This window comes from Zonotrichia albicollis, chromosome 14 (genome assembly GCF_047830755.1).
Source record: "Zonotrichia albicollis isolate bZonAlb1 chromosome 14, bZonAlb1.hap1, whole genome shotgun sequence".
Lineage (NCBI taxonomy): Eukaryota > Metazoa > Chordata > Aves > Passeriformes > Passerellidae > Zonotrichia > Zonotrichia albicollis.
In genome coordinates this window covers 14,451,665-14,471,338 of record NC_133832.1, presented here as the reverse complement: position 1 = coordinate 14,471,338, position 19,674 = coordinate 14,451,665, and the positions used below count along the sequence as shown (strand labels likewise).

At 43.8% G+C, this 19,674-nt stretch overlaps 1 protein-coding gene across 1 annotated transcript in view; it reads right to left on the bottom strand.

Moving 5' to 3' along the window:
- Positions 1–19,332, bottom strand: part of MSN (moesin) — a 40,018-nt gene extending 20,686 nt beyond the window's left edge. The window contains exon 1 of the mRNA XM_005488196.4: positions 19,171–19,332. Within this exon, the coding sequence (XP_005488253.1) occupies positions 19,171–19,182 (12 nt within the window). The 5' untranslated portion in view covers positions 19,183–19,332. The remainder of the gene's footprint in view (positions 1–19,170) is intronic.
- Positions 19,333–19,674: the final 342 nt, after the last annotated feature.

The window sequence follows — 19,674 nt, the reverse complement described above, 5'->3', positions numbered from 1 at the left end:
CCAAAACAGCTTTGCTGCTTACACTTAAAAACAAATTTCTGCTTCTCTCTTCTGTAAGCCTGATTCACCCAGCACAGCCACCAGTGAGAGCAAAGCTGTCCATAAGCTACATTCAGGCATAAGAAGGGTTACATTAAATGAGTCATTAAGTTACCCCTTACATATTGTTAGCTTTGAAGAATTTCCTGTTCACCTAAATCATGAATGTATCAGCTACCATGAAAGAAAATAGTCTCTGCTCCACTGTTTATGGACAAAGCACAGTAGCTACTCTTATCTGATATCATGTGCATAGGTGATTAAGGGCCAAATATCTGAGCTCAGAAAACTGAACTGAAACATCTGTGTGCCTAAATAGCTCTTAAGAGTTATTGAGAACAAACCACACCTCCACATTTTAAACAAAGCTGCTTCAGTAACTCCATAATTCATGCAGAATACTTATTAAAATTCACATCTTTGTTAGCACAGTAAAATAAGGTCCCATGCTGAAACCAGCAAAATTCCTTCACTGTCAGTCACTTATATGCCATTAAACTACCTGACCCAATATTATCCTTCAATTAACACACTCAATAGGAAGATTTACACATTTCCCCCCACCACCTCCAGCAGCCCCCTGTGCCCAGGATGAGTAACAACTTAAAGTCTTGAATGGGGCTGCATTTTAAGCTCCAGGCTGATCTAAGAGAGCAGAAGCTGAGATAGCACAGGAAGCAGGCTCGTGTTTTGCAGAACCACACCCTGGTAGTGCCGTTTCCCCAGGCTGAGCAGGGTTTAACACGTTCAGAGCACACTGCTGGGAGCTGTCAGCACAACGAGCTGGGGGCACAGCACATCCTGGGCTGTGCCACTGACATTTTAACCATTAGTTACTCTGAACCATCAGTGGTAATTTAATACTTGGCTGAGAAGCTAGTTTGCTGTAAAACTGAGCTTTGTTAAGGCTCATTGGTGTGAAAACAACACACAAAGACATTTTCCCCATACCCTACCAAGCTAGAGTGGTTTTGTTTTTCCAGTTCACAACAAGTGGCTCAGAGGGAGGTTTCTACCGTTTCAGGTGGTGGGAGGCCCTGATTTAATGTACTCTGCCTGCAGCTCAAACCAGCTACAAGAGATCTGTAGACTGCTATAATCTCTACTAGACGAGTATGTGCCAGGCACTGCATGTTTACCTTCTTCCTCTTCATTCATTTAAAGTCTCACTTTAGGTAAAACCACTTTACTAAGGTATTCATAGCTGAGTACTGACCAACACAAATGTTACACATAGGAATAAAAATGCTATAGCAAAATAAAGCAACACTATGCAGTCCCATCAAAATTTAGATTAATTAGCTTCGTTCCTTGAGAGTGACTCTGCCAAAAAGCATTTTTAAACCATCTATCTAGTTTGCTGCCAGTGCTTATTCTAAGAAAAGCCTCAAGATTCATCAGCATTAAGCTATCAGATTTTGTATTTCTAAGCCATCTGATAAGGTTTTTCTAGGTTTGAGGGATGGCATAAGGATGTTTATAATTTGGGTTGCAAACAGAAAGAAATGTCAATAATATACCTGACTTGAACTGCCGATCATATACAAATTTAGCTCTGTCAGTCCAGACAAGTAAGGTGCACACTGCTGAGAGATGTGCAAAACAGACATTGCACACCAGTGATGCAATCACAAGGTCCAGTGGCAGCACTCATTCCCAAGTATACTGTCCTCCTATTCCCAATATTCTGTTACTAAACATCTGTCAAACTTTCTACACTTAGGAGGTGCTTTAAGAAGGCTTACTGGATTTCATCAAGAGATTTATCAAAAATACTATCCTAAGGCAGTAATTTATACTCAAACTCTGTCTAAAGCAATTAATTGAATTTATTCATCATAGCATTAATAATATATCCACTGCAGCATGCAAATGTTTGCAACTCTCTAAATTCTACTTGGATCCTAAAGTCACAGAAGTTTATTCTAGTAGGTGGCCTCTAAATAGTCTGTTGTCTTTCCATCATCATTTAATAGCCTCTCATACAAACAGCTACTAATTAAATACTTCCAGACACCATTTTGCACATTGCAAGAACATTCAACTATCACATTTCAACAGGCAAATTTATACTCATCAAATTTTAAAAACATGCCAAAAAAAGTGCTCATATTTAACTGATTCCTTTCATAACAGCTACAGGAAAGAGATAGAAAACTAGCAACCCTTCCTCTTCTCTATTTGGGGAATTACCATAGTTCCACTAGCCTAAACCCTGCTAAAGCTTGCCAGTGCCAGAGCACATTAAAGAGTTTCCTGCTGCCAAGGACAGTATTGTCAAGCGTGGTACGTCCTGCACAGACAGAAACTCTTGCATGGCAGAGATACTCTTCCAGCCCCAGAGCAGCTGCACCCAAAGAAAGCTCCCTTTGACCAGCAAAATCTTTCCAAAGGCCCATGCCACCACTAGCCCCCTCTCCCCATGGTGTTCAGCAATCTGCAAGGGACACACTTAAAAGACAGTGGTACCAGCCACCTATCTGCAGCATCTTTTCAGGCATTTTAATGTTTCCCATACACCTTCAAGTCTCACTTTCTGCCCCACTGTGATTCCAAGTAAATTTTGCTAGCAGCAGTAATTGTCAGGTTTCTGAATAAATCCTCCTGGTAGTGTGCTATAAGAACTTCCTGAGATGAAAAGGTGTAGCTGCATATGGCAGGACAAACAGGAAAGACTGATCCTGTCACACTCAGTAGCGGATGTATGGCCTGTGCTAATGCCCCAGTGCATTGAGCAGCACGAGAGGTAGAAAAGACAATTCTGTTTGTCACAAGCTGAGACAGGAATAGAGTACTAGGAAATTCATGTCAGAATAATAAGTGGAGTCAGCACCACAGAGTATCGACCTCTACAAAACCCTGACCCTGAGCTAAAGCTTCTTTCCTCCCTGCATTTCCTGTAGGCAAGGAAGCTGTTGTACCCTGCTGGGCTGGAGGCTTCAAGCTTCAGATATTCCCTGCTTCCCAGCTTCAATCTTCCCAGTGGACTCTTTCTGGAGAAAGTATCATAAGGAAAATTTATACTTTATTGCAAATTTGACTGGTACAGAAAAGAAGCAATCTCAATTAAAAAGAAATTCCAGACCAACTGCACTGAAAGGCACCAGTCTACCCAGGAGTTACTCCACATAAAAATACTAAACCAATACCATGCACCAGTTCTAACCAGGGAAGCACATCAAATCCAGCTGGAGTTGCACAAACTAAGATCTCATAATGCACCTTAATAACCTCAAAAACTGCCCAGTTTTGACTTTTTAGCAAGATCAGCAGCAATATGGTGAGTTTAACAAGAAGTGTCCCCTGTTTCTCAGAAGGTGCAAGTGGAGCAGAGTGCTCTGCAGTGCTGCACTTCCCTTCCCACCACTCTCAGCCTGCACAGCCCTCTGCAAGGACAGCAGAGCTGTGCAATGCCTTGGAGGGGAAGCAGAGGTGATGCCCCACGCCTCAGCACCAGTCATACTCACAGACATCTGGCTCCTTCCTGAGTGCCAGCACCCTGCTGGAACAGCCCTGGCTCCTCTGTGTCAGGGTGAGGCTGGGATCGGGTCATGTGAAAGCGCTTGCAATTTCTCAAAGGATTACACTTAATTAACCAAGCCCCCTTCCAGCAGTCTTAAAGGGCCTTTTCATACCTCTAAGCTCGTCAGGGAACAGAACAGCAGCAGGGACACCCTAGGCACCACCCTGCAGACCCCAGAGAGAGGTTAACCCTCCCTGCAGCTCCTGGGAGCTTCCCAGCTCTCTGCACCAGCCCCATCCTGCTCTGCTGGGGACACAGCACTTCTCATCTGACTGCAGCACAGGCCATGCAGTAACTCCACAGGAGGCATCCCACCCACCCCACTATTTGAATAAAGCGACTACCCAAAGCCTGCCATGGTACTTCTGGGACCAGTGAGCCAGTAGTACTACTCACATCCTGTAGAGTATGTGGCTTTCTTTTGGTACCTAAGTACAGCCTGTAGCAGGAATGCACCCTTTAAAGCATCCCAAATGACTTTAGCATGGAGCCTGAAGACACAGAGCAGTGAAGGGGCAGCTGCTACTACCCAGCTTCACAAATTTCTCTTGTGAGTAACAGAATTCAGGCTAAATCCAACTAAATTTGTGCTCATATGGTGTTATTCCTTCCTCGTGAAGGAGCAGGGCAGCAAGCCAGCTTGGATTGAGAAGCTGCTGTGGAGCCACACCTGAGCAAAGTCACACCAGAGCTGTGTCCCCACCACCAGCAACTGCTCTTTGTCCCCAGCAAGACAAGATGGCTCGTGTGGGCAACAAACCACAGCACCCACACAGCTTCAGGAGCCACACTGCTGGGGACAGGAAGGGGAAGCAGGCCAGAGCACCAGCCTGCAAGATCAACAAAGTTCACAGCTTTGAGAAGCCTGCTTGCAAAAAGTGTACAGAGAAAGGCTGGAGGCACCAGCACCTAAGAAAGTGTCTGTAACTAAAAATCTGCTACAATATGTAATGCTAAAGGTCAGTTTCAAAAAAGGAAACCAAGTGATTTATTCTAATATAAACCCTGGCATACTGTAGTGTCAGAGCCCTGATATATTTGTTTGACTGTTAATCTCAAAATAATCCTGTGTTAATTTGTACTGCTTATCTCACAGTGATGAGAAGGAAAATAAAATTCTTCCATACAGCAAGTGGTAATCAGGAATGCTTCCATTAAAAAAAAAAAAAATCTGTTTCCTTGAAGGCAGTTGCTGCCATTGAAAAGGCAATCCCTACAGAGCACAACAACACTTTATTGCTTATCTGGTTCTCAAAACCAAGCATGAGAAGCCAGAGCTCCCTTCCTGTTTCAGTGCTCCTCTGCATGTGACTGATGCCTGGCACTCAGAGAGGCCTGAGCAGAGGATCACTAAGCAGAGTTGGAGGGAATCATCGTTGCAGGACATGCTTATCAGTCCAGTGATCAGCTATTCATATCAAGTTAGGGAATCTACTTCAGATACCCTTATAAAAACTAGGGATTCCATTTTTTTTTCCTCAAATGGTGGAGAATCAGATTTATTACCCTCAAGGACAGTTTCTCTTAAAAATGAGGTCTCCTTCAAACCATGTTCACAGAGTTCAGAAGAAAACTTCCAAAGAGCCTGCTCCTCATGCAAAGGGTCTGTTGTTTGCAGTTGCCTTGCTTTAGATGCCTTCACTCATTCACCCTGCCCCAGCTTTGCAGCTTTCTCACAGTCAATGTTTCCCTGTTCTGGAGACACCTTCCTTCAGTAGCACCAGTGAGCACTCAAAGCCAGGGCTGTGCCAATGCTGGCTCCATAGGGCTGAAGATCTCCACATTTGAGAATACTGGAGATACCATTTACCCAATTTAATCAGTGGTCTGATTTGGGCAGGCAACTTCTTCAGGAACAAGGTTCTACTTTACAAAGACTACTACAAAGTTATTAATTCAAACCTATTATTAAAATTCCCCTACCGCCCACACAGCACGGCTTCCAAAATCATTCATGATGTTTCCAGGTTGGAGGTACTTAAATATAATTCCTTACTTTTCAACCAGTCACCTCCCACCAGTGGTGTTGGAACATCCTGGCTATTAGCAGCTTGCCATCCTCTCTAGACAGCAAAGGAGTTTCACTTAGAGGAAAGGAGTTGCAAGATGAGAGCACTGAGCCAGCAGAAGCAGCCATGGGTGGATCCCCACCCATTTACGGTCATGACCAGATACTTGTATGCCACTTATTCCACTACTTACTCCCAACCTTGTGCAATGGATCAATTCCTCTATTTTTGCCATTTCCTTTTCCATAAATAGATTCTTGAAGCACCTCCCTTTGCTTTCCTGTAACTGTTCCAAGTAATTACCATTGCCATTTTCTGTTTCTTTAGAATCAGTTTGAAGAAGTCCTTGGAATAACTATTTTTGTACCTGTTGTTTGAACTGCTTAGAGAGAACATCCTTTACTAGTCAAAACTAGGAAATTAAAATACCATGGGGAAAATCCCCAACCCCTTTTCCACAACATCTGGATCAGCAGGTAAAACTTGAAGCAAAATCTAGCAACATGCAATTGCCATCATTCAGCTTTTACAATCGGTGCAGCTTTGGGTCTTGTTTTGGGGAGGTTGCTTGTTTTGTAAACACCTTTTTTTTGTGCCTGTTAGAAGAACTTTTCTCTGGGGAAGCATACACACCTACTATGGGCTCTGCACACTAATAGTAGGGTTGGCACCTGTATTTCACACGTCAGACCTTAACCACATCCCTTGCTAAAGCTCTTCAACCTCAGGGCAGTTAGCAGGCAGTGGGCATGTTTGAATATCAGTGTGGTATGGGTGACATTCCTCACACTACTGTGTGCTCCTCCCAGGCAATCCTACTCACGGGTTACAAACAAGAGTTCTGTGCCACCTCCCTTATGATGTAGACCATACAAAGGTGTTATGATCCTGGCTGTGACTGCAGTCACTCAACCAGCAAAACAGTCCCTGCACTCCCTACCACCACCAGAGGCACTTCAGGTTTTCTAAAAGGCTCTTAGGAAGCAACTTTCCCCCCACCCCAACCTCCCCTGTGTCCAGTTCTTCCCCTTCCATCCTGAAGCCAAGGGCAGGGAATTTCCCAAAGCTGTTTAACGGTTGCAAATACCCAGTGTGAGGGGCTGATCAGGCAAGACTAGAGCCAGGATATGTTCCCAAAAAGTCAATGAGCTTTCCAAAGATAGCATCCAGTGAATGCCTGCCAAATTCACAAGCACCTACTTTGCTGGAAGGAGCTCAAAACAAGGTCAAGACAGGATGCTAACAAGACAAGTGTGACCTGTATTGAAGCATCACATGTACAGCAAGTACTTGAGGTTCATGAGCTAACAGACTAAATACTCAGTTCCTATGTAAAGGTCTCTAAATTCATCTACAGTTAAGAATTGTTTCAGAGGTAACTTGGAATCAAGGGCAAATAAAATTGTTACACTCCAACTCTCTGCTAATCACTACAGACACTTTCCACAGGGAAAAAAGCATGAAGATAACAGCTGTGGCCAAGCTCTTCCTTCTAAAGGACTCACATTTAGATAAAAAGAGCAAGCTTATCTTGTTTCACGTGCTTCTCTCTGGCCTTCAACTAAGAGACTCCTAGCAGTTTAGCTCTGTTACAGGGAGGGGAGCTGAACACAGGGCTGCCTGTTCTAGACACCCAGAGCATGGCCTGGGTGTGGCACATCAAGTTCTTGGCCAGCTCACAGCCCTCACTGAACCTCTGAACAATGGCCAGACTTCTAGGAGCTAGAACACAGTCTTACTGTGGGATCTGACTGCCCAGACTATGAGCCATCCCTCCAAATTTAACTACATGCACAGTCAAGTATGAGCTAAAGCTGTTTCATCATCCTGTGATTTTCAGCTTTATCATTTCCAGCACGCTAGACAAATCCTGCAACTTCCTTTCAGTACAGGGTCTCATTTAGGCTCACTAAATTTTCATATCTATTTAGGTCACAGTTCCCTAAAACACAGGATTTCCCCTAAATGGCTCAGTTCTACACTTCTTTTTAATATTCAGTTTCCCCACCCATATTTGCTTCCCTCACCAGCAACCTATTTTAGATTTTAAATAGTTCTGTTGGGACTGTCCACAGTTTATAAAAGATCAGCTTGTGATTGCTGAAGTAGTCTTTGTTATTTTAAGCTCCATCTAGTTAGGCATCTGAGCTTTCCTAATACAGAGGAGAGCAGCTACACCACTCTGACACAGAACCCATGTCCCAAAAGGTTCCTGAAGGGCCACAGGAGCAGAGGAGAGCAGAGCCAGCACATGCTGTGTCTCTATCCACCACCACAGGAACCCATCCTGCACAGCCTGCACCCTCCCAGTCACTTCTCTGGGTTCATGTACTCTACAACTACACCACAAGTAGGAATTCAAAAGGCTGAATCAGGGTGGGAATAACTCTTCTGTTATTTTCTCCAACAGAATAATTTCATTGGTCCTATTCAGCACATTTACCCAGGGGCAGTGCTGCAGGCCATAGAACAGCAACAAGGGCAAGATGGGGTCTTGGGTACAACTGGACAAGAAGGACCAAGCTATTGAACCACTCTTATTCCTCACTCCCAGGCATACCTGCTTTATCCTTTGCAGCAGCTCTGATTCACAGCCCCTTGGTGAGATTTACCATCAAGCCACATATATACATGCCATTAACCCCATTTTCAGAACAGAACTGATGCAAAACTTTACAGTGGCAGCAAACCATCAAAGCTCTCAAGCAAGCAACCAAGTTGATTTAGCTCATTCAAGGCTGCAATTAAAGCCACACTCTTGGCTTCACATTCAAACACTTCTTGAAATACCCTGTTTGAAATGGGGCTGTTTTAGAAAGAAAGCCTGATAAACTTCGGCTAACACCTGAGACCTAGATGCATTGATAAAGAGATTGCTGAATGGCCAGGACTGTCAGTGGTCAAGTAAGACTTATAAACAGCCTGCTTGTATCAACTGGGCAAGAGCAATTTCCTTCCATGAATTGCAATTTCAATATCTAGATCCTTGATTCTCCTCTACAAAGGTATTATGGAACATCTTTATGCAGCCAGACATGCAGATAAGCCAAACTGTTAGTGGTCCACCTAAAGCTGCAGGTCAAAACTGGGAAACTCCACTGGGTAGTAGGAAGAGAAATAGCCAGATGCTGAGTACATCTGAATAGGTCATACATGCAGATATCACCTAAAAAAGCAAAGAGTAAAATTCACTAGACTAAGGAGAGGCAGGAAGCCTGAAAACAAGCTTTCTGCAAAGAACACTCAAAAGTCATCTTGAGAGTTTAGCTCTTACCCAGACCTGCAGTATAGGGTTGCTTTATGTTTTCAGGTTTTTCCATGTGCTAAGGTACAGCAGCATAGGGCTGACAGACATGAATTCAACTTTGATCAAAGTCAGGGCTCCTTCAATTCAGTGTTCCTTCATGAAATACCTTACCCCTAACTGCACTTCAGCAGAACAGTGGGAGCTGTAAGAGCAGCTAACTACTCCTGTCAGGCTTGATGTGGAAATTGATGGATCCATATTAATGCATCTAATCACCCATCTCTCTCTAAGGGAATGGCAGAGCAGCAAAATCACTTGGTTTATAAAACTGTCTGAATCCTCTCCGATCACAATTATTGTCAAATCCTTCCAAACACTGCCAAATCAAGGCTGTCATTTGAATATTGTAAAAGCATTTAATGGCAAAGCCTATGGATTAAATCTGCCAGAACTTGAAGCAGGAAAGGAGCAGGGCAGCCTTCTGTCAGATTTTTACTTGATTATTTACCATTGTCAGAACAAACAGTAAGATAGCATTGTATTTCTGTGCATCATGCTGAAGCAAGTGCTGTTCATATTGGTCTGATTTTTAGTGATTTGGAAGTTACTCGACCATTCTATTTACTCTGTCTTTTGGTAGATTCAAAACAACACTACTAAACTGATATATACTGAAAATGCTGTAAGAAATAAAATAAAATGTAAAATGCTGGCATGGACCCTCTTTCAAAAAAAAAGATCTCTACCCTAAACTGCTGAATGTGCAAAAGGGTATTCAAACTGAGCACAGTACATTGCATTGCCTCTTGCAGTCACTCTTCAATCTGAGATGTTTGTAACAAACCACAGAGCAAGATAAAGAAAAAAAAAAACCCTAAATTGGGGGTTTTTGAGAGAACACCAGGTAAACAGTGCAGAATCTATTGGTCTCTATAGATTTCACAGAGCCCAAGACACAAGCAGCAGCAAGACATTACAAGTAGAGCAAGAAAATTAATTTTCAGGAACTTGCTGCTGCCCAGTTTGTCATAGCTGGGTCAGAATATTATCTATTTCAGGTACAGTTTAGTGTTTTAAGCAAACAAAAAAAACTTCAGTGAATACTGGGGTTTTTTTCAATACCAACCAGATAAGAGGGGTTCCTTGATAGCTTTTGAAGCAAAGGATTAGCATAGCACAAAGAAAGTATGGCATCTCAGTATTACAGCAAAGAATAAGTTACAGTCCAGCTTCTGTAACAAAATCAGCACAATGGAGCTGCAGGCTGGAGGACCAAGACATCACTTATCAAAATGTTTCCTTGGCTTACTGATAAAGCATTTCATGGTCTTGAATAATAACACTCTTCAAGCTTTCCACAGTCCCAACCATGGACTTGGAACTTCCTGACATTTTTAGTAATACTAGCATTTTCTGAGCCTGTTGTTCAAATTACCAGCAACCTTAGAGTTTTTGAGGCAGCTCACAAAATGAGCAGTCATGTCTAACAGCTCATACAGCAGCTTCTGGTTGTCTAGGGGATTGTGAAGAGTGAAGTGATAGAACATAATCATTTTACTGCTCTCTGCTTCCAGTACTTCACTAATGCAAACAAATCCACATGTTGAGTGTGCTTTAGTGAAAATTACAGATACTGCAACAAAAATCCAGCAGCTTAAAGAGCACATTTTATTTCAGTAACAGAAGAAGCCAGGTTTCTCTTTAGGCAAACTCAGATCCTGATTTTTCACTGTAGGTGGATAACTGTAGCTACAGAATACTGAATGTGGACAGACAATGGATTCAATACATCTCAGCTGAAGCCTTCATTGTCTACCCAAAAAAAAACAGGTTAAGTTAAGTAGTCACTTTTTCAAAAGTGGTTTTATGACTCCTTTAATACTGAGATACACGTAGGAACAAATGAAATAAACAGATGTTGGCAAAACAATTATAGATGCTTAGGCTTTCCATCTCATCTCACAGACCACAGACATTTCTTAACATTTGGATGCAACATACAGCAGTAACTAACAACACACTAGAGAAGCAACACCCCTCTTATGCCTGCTGTGCAGTGTCTCCATTAATGACTGCTGTCAAAACCTAGAGGAACATATGAGTACAGTGAGTAATATAATCTAGTGACATTCCTAAATGATAACTTTGCTGATTTAAAAAACAAACAAAACACACACAAACCATACCAAAGCAAACACATCACAATGCTGCATGTTTTTATTGCTTAAACATCGAGTATTCTATTGTCCTGGCTGTGCTATAAGCAACAATATAAGCAAGCTTCTTTTAGTCTTCCCAGCTTTCCAGGCAATTTTGCTTTCTTGCAGATCTGTTTTAGAAGTCAGAGAATAATTAGATTAACCAAGTTACTGGGTGGTACTGAAAGGCATTTAAAGGACATTAAAGTGTTTAAAAGACAATGCAGTCATCAGGCACAGTCAATGTGGGCTCTTGGTACCCTTCTACAATAAGGTCACTCACTCAATGGATGAAGGAAAGGTGGTGGATGCAGTTTTTCAGTATTTTAGTAAAGCTTTGGTCTCTCCCAGCATCCTTCTGGACAAATTGTTCAGCTGCAAGATAAGGAAGCTCAATTTGTGCTGTATGAAGGAGCAGGGCTCAGAGGGCTGCAGGGAATGGGGCTGTGTCTGGCTGGAAACCAGTCAGCAGTGATGTTCCCCAGGTCTCCATAATGGGCCAGTGTGGCTCAGTATTTTTATCAAATGATGTGGTTTGCAGGGGCTGAATGCACCATTAGCAAAGGTCCTGACAATAGCAGCACTGGCTGTGCTGCTGACTCACTCGAGGGACACGAGGGCTTGAAAAGGCATCTAGATAACTCACAGCATGATTGATCAGTGGCATTAAATTTAAAAAGAACAAATGCCAGATTCTGCACGTGGAGCAGAGTAATACCAGGCAGAATTCCAAAGTGGGAGAGGAGTGGGAGGAGAGCAGCCCTGCAGAAAGCAGCAGGCTCAGGAGGAGCCAGCACTGGGCCCTTGGAGACAAGAGGGCAAAACACACCCTGGGGGGCATCAAACACAGCAAAAACAGACAGTCCAAAGAGGTTATCTTCATTAAAGTGCCTACTCAATGATCTGTAAGTCCTTACTTCTGATACATATGTACAAGCCCCTCCCTCTCTATAATTTCTGACTAATAGGATTGTTTTCATATAAGATGTTTTGGACCACCAAGTATTGTGTGGGTTTTGCAATAAAACTTTTTACTGGGCAACCTGATATTGCTTGAATTTGTTAGCAGAAAAACTGCCTTATTTCTTACAGTGTGCCTTCAGAACCATTTGCTGACATTCTGCAAGTCCTGTAGACTACAATTGTCAGAAAGATATCCAGTTCTGGATTTTAACAGAGAAAAAAAAAATTATACACAACCCAAACCCTCTTTGCCATCCAGAAAACTGTCTGAAAAGACATTTGGCATATTGAGGAACTAATTTTTTTTTTTTGTCCTCCGAGTATACTGTTCTGGCAAAGTGAATTTAAAAAATAAAATCTGTGCCATATTTATATTCTTAGAGACATTATGAATGAAAAGACACACCTCTGGGGGATGGAAGATATCAAGTATCCTGACACTTCATCCTAATAACTTCTCTGGCAGTTCAGTTTGTGCACTGTAACCAAGCACAATGGAATTCTGGGCTAACTTTTTCCTTGACATATCTTTTCAACTGCACAGTACAGTTGAAAAGCTATGGCAAGGAAAAAGTTAGTCCAGAGTTCCAGAGTTAACCTAGAATTCTATGCTTTATTAGCCTATGCTATATAAAACAAATACATTTATTAAATGCTGTGACTAAGTGGTTGATCAGATTGCAATAGCAGATTTTTCCTGTGCTAAGTCACTTCACCACCATAACTAAATTCCCAATCAAGAGAGGAAAAAATGCTCTGATAAAGGTCTACAAAGGAGAATAGTAAATATCAGTGATATACAGACAAGACTGGTTCATGGCATGTCATCAGTTTACAGCTGAACTCAAAGGTCTTTTCCAACCAAACTGATTCTATGATTCCACCTCAAGAACATGGAAAGGCATATAATGGCAGAGTAACTATTCTACAATATGTTGCATGCAAAATTCTCCAATATCAATTAAACAACCCCACTAAAAAAAAGAAAAAGACAACAAAAAATACAACAAGCAAGTTTTTACAGTATCCACACTCCAGGAGAGTAAAATTCTGTCCCTGAGAAGCCTTCCTCTTGGAAACAAACAAAAAAGAACTAGAAATTTGCAAGAATACAGCTCAGTCTGGGCCATGAATACCATGGCACTTGATTCACTGTTTCAGGTATTCTTTCTGAACTCTTCTGAGATTTCCTTTTACTCTACACAGCTGGCAGAGAAAGGAATGTCTCTTCCCTCTTCTAGTCTGTCATCTCATTCTTGCCTAATTACATGTTTCTCTACAGAGCTGATCAGGTTCAGAGCTTTTTCATTCATTCCTCCTTCAGGGGCACTCCTCTGCCCTTTCCCATAGCTATTCATCAACCAGCAACAGCCAAAGGGAAAGAGGCTTAGCATGGCCAAGTACTCCTCTGCCTTAGCCTGGCAGTAGGATGAGAACTGAACACTTTGGATCCTTCAATAAGCTCCCCAGCTAATACTGCAGCTTCAGAGATGTTAGTACAACTAGGAAAAAGCATTCTGCAGGAGTCATGCCTTTAAAAACATCTTCAAAGGATGTTTTTTCCCCCATTTAAGTTCAACAAACTGCTATACAAAGGCGAGGAGTTTCTGACTGCCCCACTGCTGCCCTGGAGGATCACACATTCAGAGAAGTGAATATATCCTTTCACAGCTGCACAGGAAGGAAGCAGCACCAGATCACCCACCTATTGATAGCCACAGTTGCTGCAGCCATAATTATTTCTTGTCAATATAAGGCCCAAACTTCTGCAATTTCAGGTTCTAAACCCCTGAACAGTTGTAGATGATCCTGTGGTCTTACAACCACCAAGCCTGCCAGTGACTGTCACTTCCTTCCTCCCCACTAAGTATTTGCTTTAAACACTACCTTAAGAGTCAGCATTAGCTACTGGACTCAGAAGGGTGAGGTTTGTGCCCACAACTTCCAAAACACTTGAATGCTCCACCTAGAAACAGCCACAGGAACGTTACAGAGATGTGCTTGAAAGAGTGGCCTTCCATCAACCTAGAGACTTCAGCCTAGTTTGGAAGTTTCAGATGGGATGAAAACAAACTTTTAACTCAATATTATTGGCTGCACTATGCAAATACCTGCTGTTCCCAAATACCCCTGGGGAAAAGCAAGCAATTAACTGGCTGCTTACTATTGCTCTTAATTTACATCAGTTAATTGCCCTGGATTATTCCTGGGTAGAGAGAGATTTCCTCTTTTCCCATAGTGTGAGTACAGCAGCAGAGTTGGTTTCTGCTATAATCACTGAGCAAACAGATAAAAGGGAAACGGGACGCTGGAATGATAGAGATCCAAGGAGTTGAAATCTTGGAGCTCTTTTCAAACAAACCCCATTGTAGTTCTCAGAACAGTGATTAAGCACAGATAACAGCTTTATTGTGCAAATTCAGGGAGGCCCTCTTGCTGCACAGAAGGGGAAAAAAAAAAAAAAAAGAAGTCAGCCAAATAAGGTTGCTTGAGTTGCACCGAGCCAGGAAAGAGTCCAGGAGATGACGCAGCCAGAGGAAGCTTTTAGTCAGTTTCCTCCAGAGGCTGGAGCAGAGCCAGAGCCACCTCTGAGGAGGAAGAGGGGCTTCTCTGAGGAGCAGCCATTGAGCAGCTGGGACGTGGCCAGGCCAGCAGCCCCAGCAGGGCGCTGTCCCCAGGCACACCCAGGGCCACAAGCAGAAGGTCTTTGAATCCTTCGGTTTCAGTTCATCAGCTCTCTCAAGCAGCTGCTAGGGACTTAGTGAGCTTTTTGAGAATTTCACTTCAGACTAGACATTATACATAAAACGGCTGAACCAAGTTTCCTCTAGAGGCACAGATGCCATTTCCTTTCAAAATAAATGAGTCCATATTAAGACATCTTATGAACCATTCTCATGACTAAAGCAAGAATGGTAATGAAACTTCAGGGGTGACTAATCACACAAGGTGGAATCACCCAAGGAAATGCCCTGAAGGTTTAAAAAAGATGCTGTTTGTAGTCGTTATGGTGACAGGATATTTGCAAGAAGCAAGTGATGGTGAACCCCTGTTAGGAGGCACCCTGTTCCCCACAGGATTCTTACAGCAGAAGCAGCAAACCTAAAGCTCTCCTGGGGCCCCTTTCATTTGTGCACCTCACCAACCTGCAGCTTGCTCAGCTGCCTCAGGCAACAAAGCAAGAGGGCAAAAATTAAATAAAGGACTCAACTAAGATGTTTAATCTTCTAAAATCTCTTGTATGATAAGCACTCTTATACATAACATTGTCACCTTGAAGTTTTATGAACTGGATCATGGCTACCAGTTCAGATCAGGCACTTGGAACAGTTCTTGCTCACAACAGTGTAAAACCACTATAACTGATGGGTTTTGCCCTGTCAGGGATGAGATCTTATGCCCTTGTCATAGGATGAAAAAGGAAGATTTTACCAGTATGTAAAACCAAAGTGAATATTTGTTTCTCATCAATGGTGTACTTTTAAATCCCTGTTTAACTTTAATATAGAAGGCCTAAAAGTACCAAACAGAAGCTTTTGCTCACTGTCAAGCTTAATTGCTTCACCTGACATGAAGTAAAACCTTGCCATTCTTGCAGAATCTAGGGACCAAGCTGTTGAATACAACACAAGCTAGGGTGCAAAGGCCTTTCCTGTTTTGCAAAATCCCATGGTAGGCATAAAGCTACAGATAATTCACTGCTTCCCAGTTTCAGTGGTTTACCTGCTTCCACTGTAAACTCAGCATGTTTTAACTATTGCTGCTTCTGAACTACAAAGTCATCTGAAAATCACCAACAGGGGAAACACTTCTGTATAAAGAAAGGTCTTTGGAAGCATTCAAAAACATCTCCTTACAGCAGGTCATATATCTGATGGCATTCGAAGAAACATATAATGGATTGAGTTTGCCTAAGAAGTTAGCACACATGTAAAACTTGGATCAAGCTTCCCAAGTTGTACTGAGTGAGGAAAGGAAGAGACAGCACCAATGGGCCAGCCATGAAATAACACAGCATCTAGAATGCTTCTAGAGTTCCTTCATAGCACAACAGGATGAGGAGAGAAGTGCCCATCTATTAAAGTCACAGTTTTCATCACTATGCTTTTCCTCTTCAAGGCATCAAGCAAATTCCACTAGAGGAAATAAAAGAAAAGCGATCCAAACAAATGTAGCGTTCTACTCATAGTTGCCATCTTGTTGCAGCATTTGGTAGCAAGTAGCCACAGACAAAAGAAACTAATTAACCAGAGGATTCTCCTGATACACACCTCAATATCTCAGTTGCTTTTCTTCTAACCAGAACCTTGAAGACCCAAAGAACAATGGAAAAAAAGCTTCTGGGACCTTTTGAGTCCTGCTGGGAATTAGGACCATCAATTCAAACTACAGACAGGGTCCCTAAAGATCCTGATAACTATTACTACACTTAGCTTCAAACTAAGGTATAATAAACTCTGGACTGGTACCTTTTCCCTTTCTACCTTCTAAAATTTCTGTATTCACAAGACTAGCTCTCATTAAAGCCCTTTCTCTACAATGCTACCCAAAACAGAACTGGCCAAGTGCTGTGACAGGACTATTGGGTGCACACCTCACACGTGATGAATGCTCCTGTTTCACGTTCAGTGGCCCATCCATTCACAGAGCAAGCACATGCATGGGCAAAACAGTCAATGAATCCCAGAACAGAAACCTTGCACCAATCAGGGAGAGATCAGAGCCTTCTCCTGGCAAACAAATAGACTGCACACACATGGAGGAGAGACTTCTCAGAGCTTGACACCAGCTCATTTTTAGCACTCAACTACTTCCATCCTCTGCCATACAAAGCATGGGGGGAATTATATGCCCTTTTTGGTGTCTGCTTTAACTGCTCACACTTCACAAACTTTGCAGAACACAACATATTTAAACTAGAGTTGTATCATTAGATTAAACAGGGAAGTTTTCCCGTTGAGAGTATGGCAAGATCAGCAGGCTGATGCATGATGGACTTTCTACACAGCCTACAAAGCCTCCAGCAACCAAACCCCCCCATTACATGTCACAGCAGCAAATCATGTGCACTAGTTCAAAGGTTACCAGAGTTAATCTTGGATTCTTATTAATAGTGCTACACAGCCCAGTGTCACTCATAGCAAGCCTCCCATAACAAAATGGAAATCTCCAGCTACATGTGCTAACATTTAGCCTAGCTTGAGGAGGTGTAGAGACTCAGAACTCAACAGGTTTTGCTGCTTAAGCCACGCAGCAGCATGTTTCTATAAGCCTGGTGAGATGAATGATAAGAGCTACCAACCAAGTAGTTTTGACACAAATGCTTTTCCTGCCCAGCCAGAACTGTTCTCTAGAACATTTCCTCCATCTGTCTTCTTCACAATGGATTTATTTTTGTGATGAAGCCCACATAAACCTACATCTAACTGCCCAGGTTTCACCCACATTTGACCTTGATTTTTTTTCCTTGACTGAGGAAAGTGTCTTGGATTTTACTGTTTTGTTAATTAAGCAGCTATTAACAAATCTTAAGCCAGCACAGTAGTAGTCATGTTTATTTCACATGAAGAACTGATTACACAGTTATGCCAGCATATCCTGTTCCTGCAAAGATCAAGAAATAATGTTTCAAATATTATTTCAGTTAGGTCTGTAACTAGAGCAGATGAGGCAGGAAACCAAAGGCTGATACAGCAGCAGGCCCTGCAGCTCTGTACTGCAACAGGCACAGACACTGAACTGCTCTCTGGAGAACCTTCAGCATGCAACACAAAGCATTACACCAAAACACTTGCATTTCTCTATCTGCTCCAGTTTTTAAAAGCTCCAAAAGCAGAACTACTCAGTCAAAACCAGAACTGCTCTGTGAAAGCCAGAAAGCAGCAGACTGAGAAGGTGAATCCGGCCCAGGGTGTGTCTGGGAGGCTGTAACGAGCACCTCACTGCCAGCTCAGATTCAGCCTGGTGCTGGGAACCCCGCCCCGCAAGCCGCTCTTGGTCAGGATTTCTTGGCCGAGCCACGCTAAGAAGAGTCACTCATCACGACTGAAAACTCTCTGGCTAAAAGGTCTCAAGCACAGAACTCCCCTAACTTGTGCCATTTCTGTTAATCTTACTGAACTTGTTGCTCTATGTAGGCTTTTTTAATAAGTAAATCTTCACTAATCACTAATATTTAATGGAAGGCCTTTCTAAAGCTTAAGAAAATACTGTCTTAACCTTGAAGAGGCTGAGGTTTGATATCCTTCAATACATTGATGTTTGAACAATAATAACCATGATCTACCTATCTATGCTATCAGAGATGGCAGTTAAGACATCAGGAAAAGTAGCTGTCAATCAAATAAGCATTCAATATCTAGAGTAAAGAAAGTAAACTATTAAAAGAAAATCACTGCAGATTTCATTTCAATTTCTATTTGCACTGAGGTGAGTTTTTGTTTGGATTTGTTTTTTTCCTGTCCTTTATGTAAACCACAGGCTCTTAGCTTAAACATTAGGTTTCTTAGTCCATTTCAGATCACTCCGGTACGGAAACATCCAGAGACTTCCAGCCTGCTCTTCCTGTTTTATCAATGAAGGGCTGGGACTAATCCTTTCGCTCCAACCAGGAGAAATTAAATGGAAAAACCCCATGCTCCTCATTAGTCACCGAACTCCTGCTGCGAGGAGAGTCAAGTACGGACTTGACTAGACTTTCTAAAGTACCAAAATCTCCTCGGCCAAGAAATACCTCGAGTCAAGCTGGGACAAGGTTCCCTGGCAACCCAAACTGACTAAGCGCAACTTGTGAAAACCCCAACTTCTGCTCTTCGGGGAGCGCACGAGGCGGCCATAGCAGCCTCCCGCTCCCTCCGGGCTCTCGGAGCCTCGCCCCGCTGCCCCCCCGGCCCCAGGGGCACACGCGGGCGGGCGGCGCCGCCGCCGAGCTCCGCCGGACATTTTAGGGCGGAGAGGCGGCCCCGCCGCGCCGAGACCCCGCGCTCCAGGCGCGGCCCCTCGGGCGGGGGAACACAAGATGGAGGGGCTGGCGGGAGGCTCCGCTCCCCGGGCCTCCTCCGTGCCCCTCACCGCTCCCTCCGGCGCGGCCGAGCCCGGGCGGGAGGAGCCCCCCAGGCCGCGCCCGCCCGGCCCCGCGCACCCGGAGCCCGCGGCGGGGCCTCCGCGCTGCCCCGCGCCGGCGGCACCCACCGTTTTCGGCATCTTCCCGGCGGGCTGGGCACGGCCGTCGCTCCTCCTGCGCCGGTGGGGATCCGCACGGGCTCCTCGCTGCTTCTAACGGGACTCCGCGCCTCTCCGCCCGGCCAGGCCCCGCCCGGCCCCGCCCGGCCGCTGGAGCCCGGCGCCCCCGCCCCAGGAAGGCGCGGCCTCGGGGGCTGCGGGGCGCTCCCATCGGTGCTGGAGCCGAGGGCTTCCAGCGAGCACCGACAGCCCCGGCCGCAGAAGTTTATGCGCGGATCGTTGGGATTTCTGGTCCTTGATAAAAGCGTTCTTTAAGAACATATTGCTGTTTCGTCGGTGATTGCACTGTTCAAAGTAAGACCGCAGCACTGACCTGTGACCCATGTTTCTGTCCCTTGTGAGCCAGAGCTGTGTGCACACAGGTGCAGCTCAGCCCCGGCTCCTCGGCCCGTGCTGTGGCCGGTCAGTGAGCTGTTCTGTGCAAGGTTTTCACAGCCATCTGTTTGACTAAAA